At 33.0% G+C, this 22636-nt stretch overlaps 2 protein-coding genes across 2 annotated transcripts; one reads left to right on the top strand and one right to left on the bottom strand.

Moving 5' to 3' along the window:
* The first annotated feature begins 4896 nt into the window (after positions 1-4896).
* LOC100265852 (uncharacterized) lies at positions 4897-11867 on the top strand. Its single transcript, XM_002279314.4, has 4 exons — positions 4897-5383; positions 6034-6228; positions 10563-10744; positions 11330-11867. The coding sequence occupies exons 1-4, from the start codon at positions 5095-5097 to the stop codon at positions 11627-11629; spliced, it is 966 nt and encodes a 321-aa protein (XP_002279350.1). The 5' UTR covers positions 4897-5094; the 3' UTR covers positions 11630-11867.
* Positions 11868-17803: 5936 nt separating this feature from the next.
* On the bottom strand, positions 17804-21180 carry LOC100233034 (GDP-mannose-3',5'-epimerase). The gene is given in 7 exon segments (NM_001281039.1): positions 17804-17996; positions 18210-18417; positions 18914-19046; positions 19213-19342; positions 19437-19530; positions 19698-20108; positions 21138-21180. Coding segments are annotated over 6 exon segments (1131 nt in total). The 5' UTR covers position 20108; positions 21138-21180; the 3' UTR covers positions 17804-17840.
* Positions 21181-22636: the final 1456 nt, after the last annotated feature.

The following is a 22636-nucleotide window of genomic DNA, read 5'->3' on the forward strand; positions in this document are numbered from 1 at the left end:
TGTAAATCAATTGGGGAATTGGTGAAACCCCTACATAAGAAAATCTTTTCAAAACTTATCTTTGCTACTATCCTTGCTATTTGTCGTAATCATATCTATCTATTTTTTTGGAATTGCATATAAGATGTGTGTGATAATTGATGATTTCGTATTCTTTGATCATTTTTTCTATGCCAATTAGATACGTATGTTAGGATTTCTTATTTTACTATTTATTATTTAACCCCCCATGTCCTGAGGAAGCGCATTAGGAATTATCTATGCCATCCAAGTACGTTCCCTAATACCCACTTTCTAAACCCTATGAATATGATTGTCATTGTGTACTATGCCCATGCTTGCCATCCTGTTTGATTACCTTGATATATATTTGATGCTTGCTTGATTATCTTTGACAAAAGCACATGTTGTGTGATGTATTTCTATATTAACTTTTATGTTTCATGATAACGCTTGAGAAGTCATTCAGGTACGCACTTTGACTCTCTCCTATGATCAGACTTTCTTGCTTGACATACTATTTTTTTTAAAACCTCTTGCTTACTTAGGTATCCATGATCAACCATTTAATTGTCATGTTTCCCTCAACTTAGTCAGTAGAGACCTTTATAGGGTTTAAAGGGGTGCTACCTTTTAGAGGTACCTTTCCAATAGGTAACCTGATCCCCGGACCTAGACTCAGGTTTTTCAAAGACATGCTTTTTCCAAAAATTATGGAGTCACATTTCAAGGTTTTTCTTTCTTATTTTATTTTCCCTTTAAAATAAAAATAAAATAAATGGCAACTCCAACTTTTTTCCAAAATTAATTTTTCACCAATAAAAAGCGAGTCTCGCCAATTGAGTGGGGGCGCACGTGAAAAATAGATTCATGGAAAATCAGCAAATTACAAAAACAACAACCTTGGTGACAAATCCAATCATGTGTTTCCTTTTGCAAATGAAGTTGAGACGAGTCCCTTTAGTAAAGAGTAGATTCATCATTTTCTTAAACTACTAAAGTCCAATCCCTCATTTGGTATTCCTTGTGTTTCTCTTTCTCAAACAAGTTATAACTCCAATGCGATATTTTATTATTCAGATTCTACTTCTTAAATCATTAATTCAGGTGCATCTGATCATATGACCAATTTTTCTCAACTATTTAATACTTATTCACCTTGTTCTAGTGATGAAAAAAAATTAGAATTGTCGATGGTAATTTCTCACTTATTGCAAGAAAATGCTTGATAAAAATCTTAGAGAATATAGATCTTAAATTTGTCCTCTATATCCCTAAACTTGCTTGTAATATTTTGTTTTTAAGTAAATTGTCCAAATATTCTAGTTGACAAGTTACTTTCTTTTGATTCTCATTATGAATTTCAAGTCCAAAGCTCGAGGAGGTTGATTGATAATTCTAGGATGATAGATGGTTTTTACTATTTTGATTACAACCTCTTCAATAATAATAAAAAAAAAAAACTCAAGGCTTTAGTTAGTTCATTTTTTGTTCATGAACAAAAAATGCTTTGGCATCTTAGATTAGGACATCCTAGTTTACTTATCTTGAACATTTATTCCCTACTTTATTTAAAAATTTGGATTGTTCATCTTTTCATGTGAGAGTTGTCATTTATCAAAAAGTCATCACACTACTTATATCTCAAAACCTTATCGTGCTCCAAAACCATTTTATTTGATTCATAGTGATGTTTAAGGTCTTCCAAAGGCTACAAATTTTTATTTAAAAAAAAAAGGTTTATGACTTTTATAAATGATCACACTCGATTATGTTAGGCATTTTTTATGAGTGAAAAATTTGAAGTGGAAATTAGTCTTCTTCACTCTAATAATAAAATGAAATATTTTAATGAATGCTTGAGAAATTTTTTGAAAGAAAAAGGTATCAAACATTAATTTGCATGTCATGACATGTCTCAACAAAATGGAATTGGTGAGAGAAAAATGAACATTTACTTGAAGTGGCCTATGCCATAATGTTTTTTATGCATATTCCAAATTATTTTTCGGGAGAAGCTATTTTAATAGCATCCTATTTGATTAATAGGATGCCTACTTGAGTTTTAAAATATATCACGCCTTTAGAGTGCCTCAAAAAAACTTTTCTAGAATCTAGAATACAATCTTATTTGGCATTAAAAAAAATTTATTGCATAGTATTTGTTCACATAACCAACAAATTTTGATCTAAACTTGATCTTAGAGCTGAAAAATGTGTTTTCATAAGTTATACTCCAAATAAAAAGTGTTATAATCCTCAAACCAAAAAAATACATGGAAGTATGGATGTCTCTTTTTTGGAAAATTGATCTTACTTTAGCAAAAATAATCTCCAAGGGGAGAAAAAGAGAGAAAAATACAATTTTTGGGACATTTTTTTTCTTCTACCTAATACAATTCTTTTTAATTCCACTTCTTCTAGTTTTTTTCTCTCATTCTTTCCAAAACACCAACTTAGGAAAAATCTATTCAAGATATTGGAAATAAAGGAAATTCTAGCTAGCCATTGACAAGTGTAGATGTATCACAAATAGAAGGAGAAATACTACAAAATGATCAAAACAATTCCAAATTATGAGCTTCTAATTTATATTAGAACTCATAAAAAAAAAAGGTAAAGATCTGCTTATTAATATAATACAGAATCAACCAAAATCTTTTAGAGATGGTCCTTTGATTTAGGTAGATTTGTCTATTACTCTAATATAGAATTAACCAAAATCTCTAAAAGATGGTCCTTTGAATATTCCATGTAATCTATTCATATTTCATCTCCAATTTCTTCTAACAATGAGCCTTTAGATCTTGATGCTCCTATAGCTATAAGGAAAGGAATTTGAATATGTATCAATCATCTTATTGCTAAGAATTTATCTTACCAAAAACTTTCTAATAACCATAGAGCATGTACCTCTCAAATTTCTCACTTATTTGTTCATTCAGAAAGCTTTAAATGATCCAAATTGGAAGTTAGCAATTATGGAAGAGATTAATGCTCTTAACAAAAGTGACATTTGGGAGGTAGTTGACTTGCCGAGGGAAAAAAAGACACTAGGGTGCAAATGGGTATTTACTGTAAGGTTGATGGTAGCATAGAAAGGTACAAGCCAAGGCTCGTAGCAAAAAAATTTACACAAACCTACGAGATTGATTATTAAAAGACATTCGCTCCAATAGCCAAAATAAACTTAATTCGGGTTTGTTATCTTTGACAATGAATTCCAATTGGTCCCCATATTAGTTGGATGTAAAAAAAATCTTTCTAAAAGGAGAATTGGAAGAGAAAGTTTTATAAGCCTACCACATGGCTTCAAGGAAAGGTTTGGTAAAGATAAAAGTTTGTAGATTAAAGAAGTCTTTATATAACCTTAAGCAATCCCCTAGAGCATAGTTTAAATGCTTTGGGAAGGTTGTAAGATGTCATAATTACCATTTAAGTCAAATAAATCATACTATGTTTTATAAACATACCATATATGGGAAAATTGTTATCTTGATTGTTTACGTAGATGATATTATCTTGACAGGTCATGATAATGTTGAACTATAAAAATTGAAGAGGAAACTTGCTAATGATTTTGAGATCAATGACTTGGGTACATTGAAGTATTTCATTGGGATGGAGTTTGCTAGGTTCAAGGAAGGTATATTCGTTAATCAACACAAAAATGTACTTGATTTGCTTGGTGAAACGGGATTGCTTGGTTGCAAAGTGGCTAAAACATCGATTGAACCCAACTTAAAGCTATAATTTGCCAAAACTTAAGATATGGTGAATAAGGAGCAATACCAAAGGCTTATTGGAACGTTAGTCCATTTATCTAATACACGTCAAAGTATTGCTTTTTATAGTAAGCATGGTGAGTCAATCCATACATTCACCAAGATCGGAACACTTTGATGTTGTGTATAAAATCTTGAGATACTTGAAAGAGACTCTTGGAATTGTTGTTTAAGAAACAAAGACAACTACAAATCGAACTCTACGTTGATGTAGATTGGGTTGAGAGTATAATTGATAGAAGATCAACTTCTAACTATTGTACTTTTCTTGGAGGAAACCTTGTTACTTGGCCAAATAAGAAATAAAACATGATGGCTAGCGGTAGTGTAGAACTTAAATTTAGATCAATTACCAATAGGATTTATGAAGTAATGTGGATTAAAAGGTTGTTAAAGGATTTGAAGATTTAAAACTTTTCATCTAAATTTAGACATGTTTTAAAGCAATGAGGTTCGTTGGGCATAGAACAAATAATATTTATATAATTGAATACAGATCGTAAATTACAAAATAAGAAACCCCTTATAACAAAAATCAATTACTTTATTTACGGATGTTTAAGATGAGTATCACTCAAATATACAATGGTTATCCACATTATCCATTTTCAAGTATATAATTTTTATCAATAGAAATCAAGCAGCCTGGAATATCCTCGTTAATCCCTCGGAGAAAAAGTAAAATGATTAAAGTCGCATTCTTTCTTAGCATAGGCTTGCATGCATAGGAGTATTGCTTTTTAGGAAGGAAAATAAACTTCATCGTGCGCGTCCTGAACGCGTAGACGTCCGACACAAATCATTGACCCCACCAAATCGCGGGTACTCTCTTAATCCTAAATCAAATATAATATCTTAAAAATAATCATTTAATAATATTGAAAATTTCAGTTACGTTTTCGCTTTTTCCATTTACTAATTTAAACGGTTAAATTAAAATTATAATATTTATTAAAGGAATAATTAAGGAAAATAGTTTGTTAATAGGATTTTTTTTTTTAATAAAAAAAATTGGAAAGAAAAAGCCTATTTGCAAGCGAAGTGAATACCTTGTCCGAGAAGCGGTACCAGACAAGCATAATACCCGTAAGGCCCCTGGTTTCGTTAAGCTCAAGAATGTGCTGCAGGACAAATTTGCTATGGCAATTCCGAAATTTTGTTAAATTAAAAGGGCAATCAGGTAGAGGGAACCTAGAGTATGTATACGAACGAGAGAGAGGCCCAGAGTCCAGAGTCCAGACGAATTCAAATCTCAGTCGTCTCCCTAGAAAAACTAAATTCGAAACACAACTCTCTCTCTCTCTAGAAAATGGCCGACGAAGGGTTGACGATTGTCGACGGCGAAAAGCTCCGATTCGCCGATCTCTCTCTTCCGGAATCTGATGTCACCTTCACCGGTGCTCAACTCCTCGATGTTGCTGATTCGAAAGTTTCTTCTCTCTTAGGCGGTCTATCTTTGCCGGATACTGTGAAGTCTTCGGCGCTTAAACGACTCAACGTCGGCGATGTTATCAATTTCCGGTGCGCTGAACTCGATCGCGAAGAAGCTTCTTCTAAGTTCAGAGAGTATGTCATCGCGATCGCGGATGAACTGCAAGGTATTGTTTTGATGCTCCGATTGATTGTTGAGAAAATGGAAGAAAGGACTGAAAATTTTTGGATCATGAGGAATGTTTTTTTTTACCTTCTGAAGAAAAGAAAAGTCTAGACGAGTAAGCGTGACGGCATTGTTTGACTTGGTTTAGTTTTTCGTTTTATGTTCATATATGGCTGCTGGGAAAATGCAGGAAAGGAAAATGAATTAGAGTTTTTTAATCTTGGAGATCCGGTGAAGTATAAGGTTTTTCAATTCATTTTACGGTTTCTGAATCCAATTGGGCTACTTTTCGTTGATGAGAAAATGTAGGAAAAGAAGAATTCACTGGTTTGAAATATTGCTCTATTGTTTAGTTGGGCTGAATCCTTTTTTTTCCCTAAGCGAAAGTTTACAACGGACTCTTGTACTGCAAACTCTTTTCTGTATTTCTATTGTTGTGTTTCTTGTTTCGTGTGGGATCAATTGAAGTTATTTGTGGTTATATTTGAAGCTAATGTTTATGATCCAGTCTATTGTTAGTTTGATATATTCTCTGAATTAGAAGTTTGGAATGGGCAAAACTTCCTTTGTTCCTTTTTTTTTTGGTTCATTTCATCAGTTTTCTGATTTATGATTCAGGGAGTGTATGCTTATGTTTGAATTTGTAATTAGATGATCCAATTGTGGCGTCAATTCTGGATGGAAACACTCTTCGACTGTTTTTAGAGGATGAAGATGATTTTGCAATGTTAGCAGAGAATCTATTTACTGAGTTAGATATTGAAGATACGGGAAAGATCAGTAAGAGTGAAATAAGGAATGCTCTTCTTCACATGGGAGTTGAAATGGGTATTCCTCCTTTTTCAGGTTTGCATTCATACCTCTAGCAATCTTTGATGAAGCTTCTTGAATTTTTATGTGTTTAATCCAAGTTAAATCTTCATTTGGACACAATGAATTGACTGGAATTCTTCTTCTGTGGAATCTATATGTCCCACTTTCTCTATGGAATTGATTTGTGGATCTGGGGTCTAAAGAATTAAACATTGGATTCCAATCTAAGGGTATATAAAGCCAAATAAAAAAAAGAAAAGAAAAGACCAGTGGACTTTAGATTAGTGTCCAATTCCACTGACCAGTTGTGATATCTAACATTGAATACGGGAAGAAGTTTGTGGATAGTATCCATATGGGAAGGAGCGGGTTGTTGCACCAATTCCATGCAACCAGATGCAACCTAACTGTAAATGCATGCATATTGTCCATGTTAACTGCCAATAATTCACTCTCATTTCTTGTTAGCATTTTGGTTGATAAGTATTATTATAATTATTCACTTATATTGATGCTTATGGAACAAAAAACATTTTCCTAAAAAAAAGAATATTAATTTTGATCATTGCATCATATTTAAATATAATCAGTGTGCATCAATGTAGTTTTTTGAGTATCTATTTTTGTTTTGTGCATATTTTTATCGTAAATTTCGTATGCTGTTCCCTGAGCTTGTTTTGGATTGGAATGGATTGTTGTAATGCTAGCTTGGTTTTTATTTATTATTTATTATTTATTATTTTTAGTTTTAAAGAAAGAAGACATTTTTAAATCTTGAGCATAAACCTAATGCTAGAGGCATACACACTTGATTATGTCGAAAATAGAATTGAAATTGAAACCTGATATAAGTTACAGATCATAACACATGTGAAAATGAGTAGTGTTTCGATACAATGAAAAGCTGAGTTTAAATGTTTTTTAAGCTGAATGTGAATTATGATGATAGTGTCTATCATCATTGAACATGTATATAAAAATTTCTGATATGCATAACTGTGTGGGGAAAACTGATAGGTAATTGCATTCCATTATTGTAAACATCACAAATTGGTAGTTTCAATTTTTCTTTGAGGCATTATAATAACATAATCTACGCATACACCTCTCTGGTTTGATTCAAATTTACAATTTTATGCAACATCTTTCATGAAATATGAACTTAACCATAGAAAATAGTTTAAGTGCAAGGAAGGAGGAGGCACACCTTGATGAAATTAATTTGAGAACTAAAAATTATTCTCATGAGGTGATTAAATTTGAAAGGTTGATAAAAATGACACAAGGATCTTCTAAGTTAAAGATAATTTTTTAGAATTTTAAAAAAAAAAAATGGTCTTCAATCTAGCATGCTGTTTTCAATGTGTGATGTTATAACTCTTAACAGCACTGAAACCCTCTTAAAGTACAGTGAAAATCTGGAATTCCAGTATTCCAATGTGATTTTCAGTTGAAAGTTGAAACCAAAAGGTTCTGAGTGCGTTGACCAAAACAGAATTCAAATTTTGTTTCCTTGATGATAGGTTTCATGAAAAGCCATAATCACCTGTAATAGTTGTTCTCTATGTCAAGTGATAGACGTATCATAACCCCATTACATGCTTTAAAGTAGTTGATCCCACCCCTGGTGGTGTCATGAGTGCCTCAAGAAGTTCTAAATTCCTGGACTTTTTAAATTAAGCTTGCTCGATGTTATTTAATAGCATTAGTTCTAGAAGTGATTGGTGCCCATTGTTAAAATTGCAATGTCTAACATACAATTATTGGACAAGATTCTGAATAGCTTGATTTCTGAATAGATGGAGGATTAGAGGTTCTAATATATTTTCATATCCTCTGTTTACATTTTTTTAATTGTTATGATAAGAGTGCTTTATATTTAGCATATTTACTTCAGGCTAGAAGAATTTATTGTACCAAATTTCATGAGGCATATGCAGTGAGATATTATTAAGCAGTTCCTACAAAACTGTAGAAGGCAAAATGCATAGCCAGTCATGGATAAAAGGGCTAACATGATATTGTTGTAGTTATTATGATAAAAGTGCTTTATATTCATAGTAGGACTTCCTGCACTAATTTCATGATGCATATGCAGTGAGATATTAAGCAGTTCCTACAAAGCTGTAACAAATTAAATGCATAACCTGTAATAGATAAAAAGGCTAACATGCTGCATGAATCTTTCCATCAACTAGTCCAGAGTCAATTTTCAATTGAAATTCTAGGTCATCCACATAATTCAAGTCTCAAAGAAAAATGGAAGAAAATATACTGTTGTAGTCATATCAAGTTTTAGAAAAGAAATTTCAATTTTACGAAATTTATGCATTATTTATGTTCTAAGTCCAAAATTTCTTTGTAAGGCTGGCATTTGCTATAGCAGTTTTTGAAACAAAGACAGGATGGGCAACTATTTGGAGAGGAAAAAGGGTTAAGTAGGAAAAATCCAGGTAGCAGGTGGTTGTGGGTAGCAAATCTATCTTGTGAGACAACTATTTTGCCTTCAAGCCGTAGAACTTTCACACACTAAAACCCAAGGCAAATTTTTGAAATTAGGCTTAACATTTTATACCATGAAGTCTACCCCAGTTTTCTCCTTAAATAGTGAAGACAAGTGACCTTTGAAATTCAATTATTAATTAGATGGTCTGACCCAATACCTTTTATTTTGGTTTCACTTTGTATTTCTTACCTTTCTTTGTGGAGCTTCTTCAAATGTGATGACCACAAACCTTTTGGAAGGTCTTGTACACTGTCTACACATTTTATTTTAGGATACGGCATCTGATAGGTAATGCTAACTATTTGGTGGTTAAAATCATTTGCGGTTCGAGGTTAGAAATATCTTGTAGACGGTTCAGAAACTTCAGGAAAATCTACCTACATCTTTTAATAAAAGGAAATGATACTAAAAGCCTAAGACATTGCAACTGTGATTTCATTGCATCAGACAAAGATGAACCATCATGCTTTGTGGACTCCAAACTCATTTTAAAATATATGTGATGTTGGTGGTGATCATGCATCTAGTTTGGAAGCTGCCAGTCCTTTGTACCAGTGAACCAATTAATTTTGGCCATTAGACTGTTCCCATTGCAGCTTCCTGTTTTTGGGTTTCTGATAGGGATGTGTCAGTGACTTTCAACATTTTTGCATGAAGAGTCTGCATAAACACTGAACCCCGCTTCCATGGTTGACAAACCTACAAGTAATCATTGTACAAACACTTTGTGAACACTTCAGAAAAGCCATTTGCACATGACCTTATATACCCCAGTGGTTATCAAGCTTGATCATAGGGATTGTTCTGATGTCACGACGAAGAATTGATCTTCTGTGTGGAGGTACAATCCTTTTCACACAGAATGATTTGTCACTAGCTTCTAATGACAGTATAATATTTCACATGGAGATGATTGTAATCCTAAGGAATAGGATTTACACTGCCAACATCTCTTATTTTTGGCTTGATTCTGCTCAGTTGGGCTGAGTGTTTTACAGTCAATACCTTGTCAACCAGATATGTATGCTGTTTAAACTGAATTACCTTAGGATGGCTGTTAAATTGAATTAGGCTAAGGATGATAGAGCTGTTCTCTCTCTCTCCCTCTCTACAAATTTATGGAACTTGTAATTTTTCACTCTTTAAGTTTTCAGTTCAGTCTATTGCTGATCATTGTCATGGTAAGCGGCAAAAGTGTGATTTTTTAGTTCTATTATGCCACATACACTAGTTAATATAGTGTAGGTGCTTGGGCATCTTATATCTCAATGTATGTGATCTTGTTTCTCAATGTGTGTGATTAATAATTTGTTTCTATGTGTTTCACGTTTCCATCCAATATAGGGACATAAGTGATCCAGAGTTGTCTATAGTTATTTTTTGCATTTGTTTTCATGCCTTAGTCTTTTACATCGACATCTAGTCTGCTTAAGAGACCTAGAATTATGTCCATTCCACTTTCAGTGACCTGAGGCATTTCTGGGGATGAAGCTGCTAATTTTCTTCTTATTTTGTGGCTTCCAGTCCTCTTTTGCTGATTGAAGAGCATTTTGTTAATATGAGAATGTATTGAATCGTTATGGGCATCAGTACATTGATTTTAATATTTCTTTTTCATGGTACTCTATTTGATTTATAGTATCCTTCTGATTTCCTTATCTTCAGTGAAATCCTTGTTATGGGATTTTCTTGAGTTTTGTTGTCAAATGTCCCTATCTTCCCAGATTTGGAGCTCACACACAGTTTGGTCCCCAATGCTCACCATCAACATGCTAATCTATAATGTAACTTTAAGTCTGTTCTCAGAAAGAAATTTTCTTCATAAAACGAAGTTAATAACATGGAAGGTATGATTGAATAGAATTTCCTCTGCTCAATGACATCCTAAAGAAACACGGAGCTGAGGGGGATGAAGTGTTGGGTCAAGCACAATTTGCTGAACTTCTCCAGCCTGTTCTGCAAGAACTGGCAGAAGCCCTTGCTGAAAAGCATGTTGTTGTCATCCAGGACATCAAGTTCAGTGATGGTTCTAAGCTAAGAAAGGTAGTCTAATCTCCCTGTTTTCTCCATTTTGATAAATATCCTTACATATAAGTATTTACAAGGAAAAATCATTCTCAAATTGCACATGCTGTATGGGAAAATAAAGGGCAATAATTCTTTGAATTCCTATTGACACTTGGTACTATTTCAAAATATTACATTTTTCTGACCTTTTTCCCCATCCTCCTTTCCAGGCTGATGATGACCATTTTGGAATTCGTATTTTCCATTACAGATAATTTGTCCACCATTTCAAAGTTGGTAAATAATAGGGAAAATATTATTTATAATCCAGAAATTTCAAAATGATTTTGCATGAGGCAAGCAATGCAAAAAGGAAACATACTCTGTCATTTTAAAATTATTTGGAATAATGTGAGAAATTTGCAAGTAATTGAAACAATAGTTTCAATATTGGGATTGTTATCAATAGTACTTAAATTAAATGGGATTAAATCTCCTCTTAATTCAACTTCAGGTATGCTATAGTTCTGTGCTATTTTGAGAATTTGTTCTAAAATGTATTTTTCTGTAAGACTTATATTTTCTTTCTAAATTCTGACCATCTCTTGATAAATAATGCAGCTTCTGGGTGATAAGCAACAATTGAACAATGTCATAGAGCAGATATTGCTGGAAAAATACCGTGCAAAGGATGGACCAGGGAATACAAAACTAATAAGGGATTTCCTCGAGAAACATGGGAAAGTGTTGGGCTTGCCTCCACCAGAAGCCCATGAAGCCATTTATAACGAGGTATTCTTGGCAGTAGATGACAAAAAGAATAACGAGGAGCTAGAAAAGGGCGAGTTTGGGGCACTTGTGGAAGACATCCTTGAAAAATTTGCAGACGAGCTTGAAGCCAATCCAGTGTTTGATAACTGAGGAGGGCGAGTTGGTATACCATATATTACTCTAATCTGGTTCATAGAGCTTCTTGTGATTTTCACAGCCTTACATATTTTGAATTCTATGTTCATATATCTTTTTGCATACAGTTAAATTTCATCATTCTCAAACAGTCAAACTACACTGTATAATTGATGCTATAGAATCGAGACTGGTACTGATACCCATACTTGGGATGCCCTTTGAGTGGCTGAATGATTTTCTGCTTTCACTACCTTGCATTGATTTCTAAATTCTAGTTACCATTTTATTCATCAAAAACAACAAATTGGAGTACAGATTGTGGTTATGTCAAAACTTGTTTTTTTCTGGGAGTGGAGCTGAAACTTGTGCTTTCTACTTTGTAAGCTCCAAGAATATTCTCCACTCTTTTAATTATTAGCTGAAGGCCCAACTCTCCTATTTCATGTAACTCTTTAGATTGTTTTTATGGTTGGTTGAGAACAGTTTTCCAGTGAAAAAGCCTGGGCAATAGGATTGACTAAAGAAAATTCCGACAACAAATTCAACTACTTATAGATAGATTTTATGATCTTCGTAACTTTCTAGCCAAGTATCCAAAAAGATATATATAAGTCTAGTCCTCCGGTGTGCGCGTACAGGGAGCATCCCTTATTAAATATAGCATCAGTGTGGGATTCATTTTCACAAGGATATGAAAAATCACACCAAAAGCACACTATCAGGACTTTAACCCTGTTTAAGGCCCTTGCCACTACACCTATGCTGCTTTTAGTTTCATAAAATGCATATCACTATATATATATATATATATTAAATTAATTAAAATAAATTATTGTAAATAAGTTAAATTTAATTATGGTCATTAAATACAAGAAAATAATAAATTTATAAATTAAATCATTAACATTTTTAAATAAAAAATACTTTTATTGTTATAACAAAGTAGTAAAAGAAAAAGAAAACAAGAAAGAGAGGATGGAATGTACAAGAAAAACTAAATAGATTTTCATTAGAGGTCTCTCCCACAAAAAGATATATATATAGATGATCATTCACAAATTACTATAGTGATACAAAATTTCATATTTTATAACATTCTCCCTTGGATGATCATAAGAATATGGTAACGACTTCATTAAAAACCTTACCAATAAAACTTAGTAGGACAAAGCCTAAACAAAAGAAAAAAGAGTGTAGTATATCTATATGAGTTTTCTCCCCATTTTGTAGACACAATCATGATTTCTTCAACTCTTCAATTGGTAGATTTCTCAATCTTCGCATTCCAATGTCATACCTTGTGATCGAAGGTATGACAGTAAAACATTTTCAATGTGGTCGAAGGTAATGCCTTTGTGAATGGATATACTAGATTATTGTATGATCGAATATGTTGAACATCAATTTCACCTTTCTCTTGGAGTTCGTGAGTATAGAAGAATTTAAGGGAAATATACTTAATTCTATCACCTTTTATGAATCCTCCTTTAATTTGTGCAACACAAGCAACATTATCTTCTTGTAATTTGGTTGCATTGCCTCAGATGAAAGGTAGTTCACATGTTTCTTGAATATTGACCTTACACATTCACGACTTGCTTTATGAATTGCAAGAATTTCTTAATGCTTTGAAGAGGTGACTACCATTATTTGTTTGACCGATTTCCAAGATATTGTCGTACCACCATAAGTAAAGACATATCCCATTTGAGATCGAGCTTAATGAGGATTTAAAAGATATCCTGCATCTATATACCCAATCAATTGTGATTTTAATTATTTTGAATAATATAAGCTCATGTCACTTGTTCCATGAAGGTATGATAATATATGTTTAATCTCATTCCAATGCCTTCTAGTTGAGGCAAAACTATATCTTGCTAGCAAGTTGACAGAGAATGTTATGTCTAGTCTAGTACAATTTTCAAGATACAGTAGTGCATCAATTGCATTGAGATATGGTATTTCTGAACCAAGCAATTCTTCATTTTCTTCTTTAGGATGAAATGAGTCTTTGTTCACTTCAAGTGAATGAACAACCATGGGGAAACTGAGTGGATAGGATTTGTCCATATAAAATCGTTTTAATTCTTTCTCTATATATGTTGATCGATGGACTAATATGTCATTTATACAATGCTTGATTTGTAAGCCAAGACAATATCTTGTTTTCCCTAAATCTTTCATTTCAAATTCATTATTTAAATAATTGGTTGCTTTTGTGAGCTTTTCAAGAGTCCCTATAAGGTTCAAATGATCTACATATACTGCAATTATTATAAGCCCAGTTTTCGATTTCTTGATAAGAACACATGGGTAAATTGGATTATTCACATATCTTTCTTTTAACAAATACTCACTCAAACGATTATACCGCATGTGTCCTAATTGCTTTAATTCATATAGAGATCTTTGTAGTTTGATTAAGTACATATTTTGAGACTTTGGATTAGTTGTTTCAAGCAATTTCAATCCTTCAAGAACTTTCATATATATGTCAGTAGCTATAGACCCATATAAATAAGTTGCAATAATATCCATGAGACAAATTTCTAGTCCTTCAAAGACCGTTAAACTTATTAAGTATCGAAATGTGATTGCGTTTATTATGGGGGGATAAGTTTCCTCATACTATACTAGGTCTTTGAGAAAAACCTTAAGCAACAAGTCGTGTTTTTATATCTTATGATTTCATCATTCTCATTTCACTTTCTCATAAAGACCCATTTATATCCAACAGGCGTTGTGTTTCTAGGTGTTTAAACTATAGATCCAAATACCTCTCATTTTGCTAACAAGTTTAGCTCTATTTAGATTGCTTTTTTCCATTTTGGCCAATCATTCCTTTTTCGACATTCATCCACAGTTTTGGCGAAGGAATATTAAAGTTTTGGCGTGATCTTGCAGGGATGTGTCATTTCCTTCTGTAATGGTATTTCCAAGATTCATCGCATTTGGATGAATTTTGGTATCTAGAACCCAAGATAAGTAGTTATTGCCCAAAATATTGAGAGCAATAAATTCAAGCTTTGCAAAGTTTGACATTATCTTGAAAACTATATGTGAGAAAGAAAGAGAAAAGTTTTTCTATTTCTTTTGTAGATTCTATTCATGTTGATAACATGTTCTAACAAAGTAAAGAAAGAAGAAAACAAAAAAGAGACACAAAAAAACTAAATAGATTTTCATTAAGGGTTCCACTCTTTTATAGGAAGTAACAAAATCATACTTTTTTTAATTTTTAAAATAAATGAATATAAATATATTAAAAAAAATAAGATCATTTTTAAAAAGAAAAGAATTGATAAATATTTATTGACCATACCTATCTCAATTACACTTATTTTTAATTTTTTTAAACATTTCAATGAATTTTGAACAACTTTCATCCTATTGATATTTTTGTCATAATATCTACTGATATTTATCAATATATTCGTATTTATCGATATTTTCATGTTTGATATGACTTAACTACTTAATTTAAGTCATTAAATATATTAAGTATGTTTAATAAAAAATAATAATATTACATTAAAATAATAAAAAATAAGTTTAAGTATTAAGTTAAAATAGTTAATCCACACTAGTGACAATATATCTTAAAATCATGATTTTACATACATGACTCTTTTTTTTTAGAATAAATATGTAATAGTTATCTTATACATCTATAATACTTTAAATATGGATATTTCATCAGTTTATTGTTTAAAATTAATAAAAATAAATTTGAGTTAAAATTAATGAAATAATATTAATTAAAATTAACAAAGGTAATTATATCAATTTGATAATTTAAAATAAATTATAAATTAATTTTATCAAACAACTTTAATACTGAAAATAAAAAATAAATAATAAGTTTTAAAGTAATAATTTAAAAATAATTTAATTTAAAAATTACTTTACATCATTAAGTAATAAATATTAAATTTAATTTAATTTAAAGTCATTATCAAACTATAGGGGTGGTATCCATAATTCTTTCTTCCTGTTGTTGTTGGTTGAAGTTTTGGTAGTTGGTTTGTTGCCTTTTTCAAGCGCTGGAAAAAGGGTTTCCCGTGATTTGATTTTGGATGCTATTGTATTTCCTTTCCGAGTGTTGATTCTTGCCAGATAGGGAGTGAGTATTTGTTGGGGACACTCCCATTCAGCTTAGGTGGGGTTGAGTTTTTTGGCGCCTTCAAAATTGAGCCCACCCTCTATTTTAGACATGCCCTTGGCTAATGGGTGACATTTGAGGATCCCATGAGATATGGTCCCCTATGTTTACACTATGTTCCCCGATCCCTTACCAAAATAAAGCACCAGAAAACGACTTTGCCTTTGCTTATTGTGCTTTATTCATTGCAATTTCAAAGTGGGGAGTCCAAAATTTATTGTCTTTACCATTGCCAACCTGTTTCTCTTGTCTTTTATGACCCCCAATGCCCATTTGGAAATAAGGGTGTGATTTTGGACACACATGTGATTGCATTTAGCATCAGACATGTGAGAATGGGAACAATATAGACCCCATCTAGTGGCTATCACTAGTCACTTACTTGCTCAATGTGCACAATTTTTTATACCCAATTGCTTTGATTATGTTTATGTTTATGTTTCGTCAAATAAGTTCGGCTTATTCACTATCAAACGTACTCTAAGTAATGAAAGGACGAGAAATATGACCATCAAAGAGTTAAAAATGGAAGTTGTGATGAACTAGGAATTCTAAGTAAGATCGACCATACCAAAATTTTGACTATGGTGATCACTTTTCTCCATCATCTCCCTTGAGCCGGCCAATGTCACTTCCTTGCTATTGATCTGACTCCTCTTGCACCATTTCAAAATGAGTGTCTCCAAGTTCACCCACTAATATCCCAACTTCTCCCATCTTTTTAAGATTTTTCTTTTTAGTATTTCCATGGCATCCGTTAAATAAAATGACACAAAACCCCTGCCATCCCACTTTCTCAAATGCCCAAAATTATAAACCAAATATTAAAAACATTAAAGGCTATTGTTGTGCACCACCATGGCTAGCCCATCATCCATGGCACTGTTGCCATAGTTGCAAGCAGCATGGGAAAAATTGAAGGATGAAGAAGGATAATGTGGAGAATAGGGTAAGTTTTGGGAGATGGTCTTTAAACAGATGAGTGAAGTTACCATTTGTTTAGGCGGGCATTGTCAAAAAATGGACTTGAAAGAAGAAATAGGAACATTTCACAGATCTTAAATATTGCATTTGAAACACATCAGCAATCACCATCACCATCACCATCATCATCATCCCTATATGTTTCTCAGCCATTTAGAAGCCAATGTCCATGCTACACCCTCTCACCCATCCCCATCCCTCCACAATTTCTAATTCTCACCATACAACCACTCAACTGCACTTATCTCTCTCTCATCCTCTGGGGTTGCCCTCTCAACCCGCGGGGCAACACCTCTTTGCCCTATACAATGCCTCACCTACTTATCAACAGTTCTGTCAGATTCAGCATTAAAAAAGGGTCGAAAAGGATGACCCACCCAAAGGGAAGTTGTGCTGGCCAAATGCGAGTAGCACCACAAAAAATACCACAAGAAGAAAAAACACATTTCAAAGAATATACTCAGAGGATATCCACGGTCCCAAAATCAATGTCACTTCAACAAGTGGGCTAAGTTAAATGAGAAAATTCCAACTCATAAATAAATTGATGATTGTTGTGAGGGAATAGGATGATTTGTGGTCTGGCATGGCTAACATGTAACCATCCAAGGACCACATAGGGAGACCCACTGCACTTTTCTTTCCACCTTTTAGATAGGGGCAAAAGGCAAAGAAAAAGCACAGGACAACAACATGTGTTGGATCTAGAAAGGAAGATGAATGGAATGAAAGCACCCAAAGTGCAATATTCACCAGATATCATGAGACCCAGCCAAGATCTAGTACTATAGGTGATAAATAAAATTGTCATTCAGAATCAAGCAATGCTTTAGGGAATAGGAAATTTTATTCAGAAGGTACCATATCACACTACAATGGAGCATCACTCTGAAAAGCTAAACAAAATAAAATGGGAGAACAGAAGTTTCCCTTGTACAGATGGACTTAAACAGACTGAAATAGTAGCCATGGAACCAGGAAGATGCTATAGATATCTTATAATTTCAATGGAACATGGTAGCTGATAGTAAGCTTTTATGGCATAAGCTACCAGAGCTGTTGGCCTCAACAGCTTCACTCTTTGCCATCAGCAGCACGAAGTGAGCCTAGCTGAACCGGGGCTTGGGTACCCACCACCTTGGATGACCCATAAATAGACAGATCAATGCCCTTAACTTTCTCTTTCTCAATCTGTTCCTTGATCCAGAAGTATGTAATTCTCAGCCCATCCTACAGAACAGTAGATTCAAATATGGCTTGATTAAATAGGAAGTTGCAGGAAAACTAGGCAAGTAAATCATCAAGGCATGACTATGAACTTCAATGACTTTCATAAAGCTTCCACATATACACTTGGCTTGTAAGACTGACCCATTGCATAATCCAAATCATAAGTTAAAAAAACCTCGTAATAAGGCAAGCGGTGTCTTGTTATATAAGTACCTTCAATTTCATTGTTGGAGCCCAACCGAGCTTCTCTTTGATCAGTGTGTTGTCTGAGTTACGACCACGCACACCCTCTGGGCCTGGAATGTGATGGATGGGAAGGTTCTTGTTCTCAAAGCTGAGAACAATCTCGGCCATCTCATTCATGCTAACCATCTCATCACTTCCAATGTTCACTGGCTCCCGGAAGTCTGACTTTGTCAGCCTAAACACAAATTGGAGCCAAGATGGTAATCAATGAGAACACTGAAGGATATGGATTTCAATTTGAAGAAATAATACTATTTTTCAACAGTTTGAATCATAATTTAATGAGTTTATCTTTCCTTTTTCAGAAAAAGGGGACAGATTTTTTCCCCTTAAAAGAAGAAAAATAGAACTTGCTAAGGAGCATGTATTCCTTTTTATTTCTAAAACAAGCAAAAACTCCTTTCCCCATGAAATCCAGAGAGCATTGACCAGACAAGTTCAATGCTTGTCCCTGAGTCCCCCAGCTTCAAGCAAATATTAGTCAGAGATACTACAACAGTACAAAAAGACGCACTCAAGAGTCTTCTCAGAAGTTTAATAAGTACACTGATTTAAAGGAGAATCTCATTATTTTATTTCCACTTCTGAACTATGAAAGATTTGTGGAATTTGAAATTATGTCAAACCTAAGAACCTCAAAATGAAAAGTGAGTTTCGGTCACATTGCTCACCTGAGGACACCTTCTACACATTCATCAATGAAGGTGAAAGAACGAGTTTGAAGTCCGTCTCCCCACATTTCAAACTTGTCGGTGGAAGTGAGAGCCTTTCGGCAAAAAGCAGCAGGAGCCTTCTCTCTCCCACCTACGACAAATATACCAAAACGACAAAATTACTAAGATCCAAAAATATGATTTAGAATTTAAAGCGGGCTTAAACCTCTCTGCACTTGGCTCCCTACCATTGACGGTGACCAAGAGACAAAATCACGAATACATGTAGAAAATCACCATAACTTTTAAGAGCATACCTTTCCATGTTCCAAAAGGTCCATAAATGTTATGGAATCTTCCAATACGACATTCAATTCCAAAGTCTTTGGTATAGTGCTTACACAACTCCTCCGTAGCAAGTTTCTCCAATCCATAAGCATCTTGAGGCTAAAAAACAAGCAAAAAAATAAATTCTTCCAAATAATTTACAAATAAAAAATTCAAGCAGATGCCACATTTCTGAGCATTAAAACTAACTAACCTCTGCAGGCCATGCATCAGACTCCTTCAAGCTCACATTAGTTTCCAACTGCTTAAATTCAGGGTAGATGCAAGCACTAGAGGCATAGAAGAACCTGCACAATGTGGAATAATCAGATATTAGAGAATTCTCAGGACCAGAAAAATTCATTAGTAAATTTACGTCTCCTAGACAGATAAATGCTGAGTACATGAAACCAATTTTCATATCAAATGGAGAACTTAGTCAAAGCCAGGATAGAACAAATTGAAGACAACAAACCTCTTAACCCCATTGATCCTAGAAGCCTCAAGCATGTTGAAGCTGATCATTGTGTTATTGTACATAATAACTGAATGGTTGGACTGGATGAACCCCATTCCACCCATATCAGCAGCAAGGTTAAACACATGGTCAACTCCTGTAGTGACCTTCAAGCAGTTATCCATCACCCTGAGATCAACAAGATGAAATTCATGACAGAACATATCTTCAGTCATGTGCTCGTTCTTCTTCCAGTCAGAAGCAATAATGTAGTGGCCCTCGGTCTTCAGACGCCGAGCAATGTGAGAGGCAATAAAACCACCAGCACCAGTGATTGAAATCCGGAGCTTTTCAGATTGCCAGTATGGTTCCCTCTCAAGCTCCTCATAGGTGTACGCACCATAAGTGGTTCCATCGTTACTTCCCATTCTGTAGTAAGTCAATTAATCAGAAAAGCCCGAGGAGCTTACAAGCACCAATAGATCAATAATGTCCATCTTCCATTACCTACTTAAGATAGCTAAATTAAACATATAAAGCCGGGAAAATAAATAGATAATATTAACAATTAATTCATGAAGGAAATGGCAACCCAATCCTTGCAATCTTAATGCAATTCTGTTTCTGTAAACAAAAATTTAATAAATAAATATACAAACAGCAGTAGGAGACACTGATATGAGAAACAGAATCAGAATCAGAATCAGAATCTGAATCTCAAACAGACACCATGATATTTATACAACAAGGAATAAATAAATTACTGAAAACCAACCAACCCAATTTTAAAAATTGAACAAAATCACACCAAAATAATCATAAAAACAGAATCCAGAAAAGGTTGAATGAACACAAACCAAGAAAATATAATTTAGAAGTGACAATTGCATCATGTCTTTCACATGGGTAACCATAAATTAGAGAGCAAATACTAAATAATAATCCAGAGCCAACAACTCCAGATGAGCAACACACTCACAATAATAAAATAATTAAATAAACATATTCCATTAAATATACCAACAATGGCATGAAAAAAAGAATTTGTCATTCTGGTTAGCCCAAGAAAAAAAAGGGGGAAGCACTGAAAAAGGTGAAATTTCTCAGAAATTGAACTTAGCTGATGAACAAAATTAACACTTTGAGGAAGTTTTCTTCAAGAACCTTCAACTGATGTAAACAGAGGTTGTGATGTCACCACCACAAACGCATGAGAAACCCCCATTGAAAAAAAAAATGTACAAAATTCCTTACAAAGATGAAGCAGAAAAACAGAGGATAAAAGAAAGGGACCCAGAGAAGCATGAAATCAACAAATTGAAAGAAACCCACCAAAATTAAAACCCTAACAGAGGCCATCCAAAGAACCCAGAAGAAAACTTTCAGAGACATCATGCACACACAAACAACAAGAACATTAGCATTGAGAAAACAGAGAAACTAAAAGAAACCCATTACCTCAAGATTTAGAAGAAGAAGATAATGTGGAAGCTCTCAAGGGAGTGAATGGTTGTGAGGGTGTATGCTCTTGTAACGCCTCTCTTATACACAAAATGCACGCACCACAAGGCACAGTGAGACAAAGAGACATTTCAGAGAGCGTCGCTTTGCGAGAGCCCATCAACCCAAAGTAGGAAATATTACTAATTTTAACTTTTTTTTTTCTACAAAAAATTAATTTTTTTATGGTTTGATTTTAAATTAAGTTGTATATTGAATTTAAGATAATTTTCTAACATGATTTTCTACTTTTAAAGAAAATAAAATTTATTTTTGATAATTTTAAAAACTTTTACTTCAATAATTTTATTTTCTAGAGGAGTGAAAAAAAGTGTGTTTTTATACACATATAAAAAAAATCACAAATTAAAATTTTCGAGTTTATAAAATATAAATTTTAAATAATTATTTAAAAAATAATTAATATTTAAGACTTTTTTTTAGGCCAAATGTATTTATTTTTAAGGATATATGTACTACCTTTAGTAATTCTAAATATTATATTTTATTTATGAGTGCATAAATTTGAATTATTTTTAAAGGGTTTATATTTTATAATTATTTTTACATGAGTGTATAAAAACACATTTTTTTTTAATGACAAAAAGAGATTTTTATTCACAATTATTGGGTTCTAAGGCCAAGTAACAAAACCAAAAAATAAAATAAATTTAGTACATTATTTATTAATTTTTGAAAAAAAAAAATTAAATTTAAATAATTTTTTATGATATAGAAATAGGGTTAAGTTTTCATATTAATAATTTTTTTCATTTATAATTTTATTCAATGCTCTAAATATTAATCATAAATTAAAATCATAATAAAACTGATGTGGGATAAGGTTAATTTCAACGAGACCCTATAGTGCAAATACACTAAGTTACTACAAGTTTTAAATTTCATTTATTAACATTCTTATAAATGTATTTCATATATAAATTTTATAATTACTTTTATCTAAAATATTTTTACTTAAAATCTCTCCAAAAAATAAATTTAATAAATGAAATAAATTTATAAGGGTATTAATTAAGGAAATTTTAAACCTATATCGACTTAGTGTATTTACGCTAAAATTGAAGGGCGTGAATGAAATTAACCCATATGAATAAATATGGTATTTTTGGGAAATAATATAAAGACCCATAAATCATATGGCAAGTGACACTTTTTGCAGGTGGGTATTGGACTCACGTGGGCAAAACATGGCCAAGGGGCAGTGGGGCTGAAAGGAAGATTCCCAGAAAGAGTGCTGAAAGTGACATCTGTGTCTTCCAACCACCAAGAAATTACTTGGAAAATGCTTTCCCAATTGTACAATGAGATGAAATCTTTTCTTTTTCTTTTTTTTTTCCTTTTTTTTTTTTTTTTTGGTGTGTGTGTGTTGATGGAGTTGTTATGAAAGGGAATTAATAATAAAAAAAGGGAAACGAAATTATTGAAAAATGGTGTTA

The sequence above is a fragment of the Vitis vinifera genome, chromosome 14, assembly GCF_030704535.1.
Source record: "Vitis vinifera cultivar Pinot Noir 40024 chromosome 14, ASM3070453v1".
NCBI lineage: Eukaryota > Viridiplantae > Streptophyta > Magnoliopsida > Vitales > Vitaceae > Vitis > Vitis vinifera.

Coding starts and splice junctions, on each gene's coding strand:
- LOC100265852 (XM_002279314.4), top strand. CDS start 5,095: ATGGCCGACGAAGGGTTGACGATTGTCGACGGCGAAAAGCTCCGATTC. Junction 6,229..10,562: donor GGGTATTCCTCCTTTTTCAG/GTTTGCATTCAT, acceptor ATGATTGAATAG/AATTTCCTCTGCTCAATGAC. Junction 10,745..11,329: donor ATGGTTCTAAGCTAAGAAAG/GTAGTCTAATCT, acceptor TAAATAATGCAG/CTTCTGGGTGATAAGCAACA.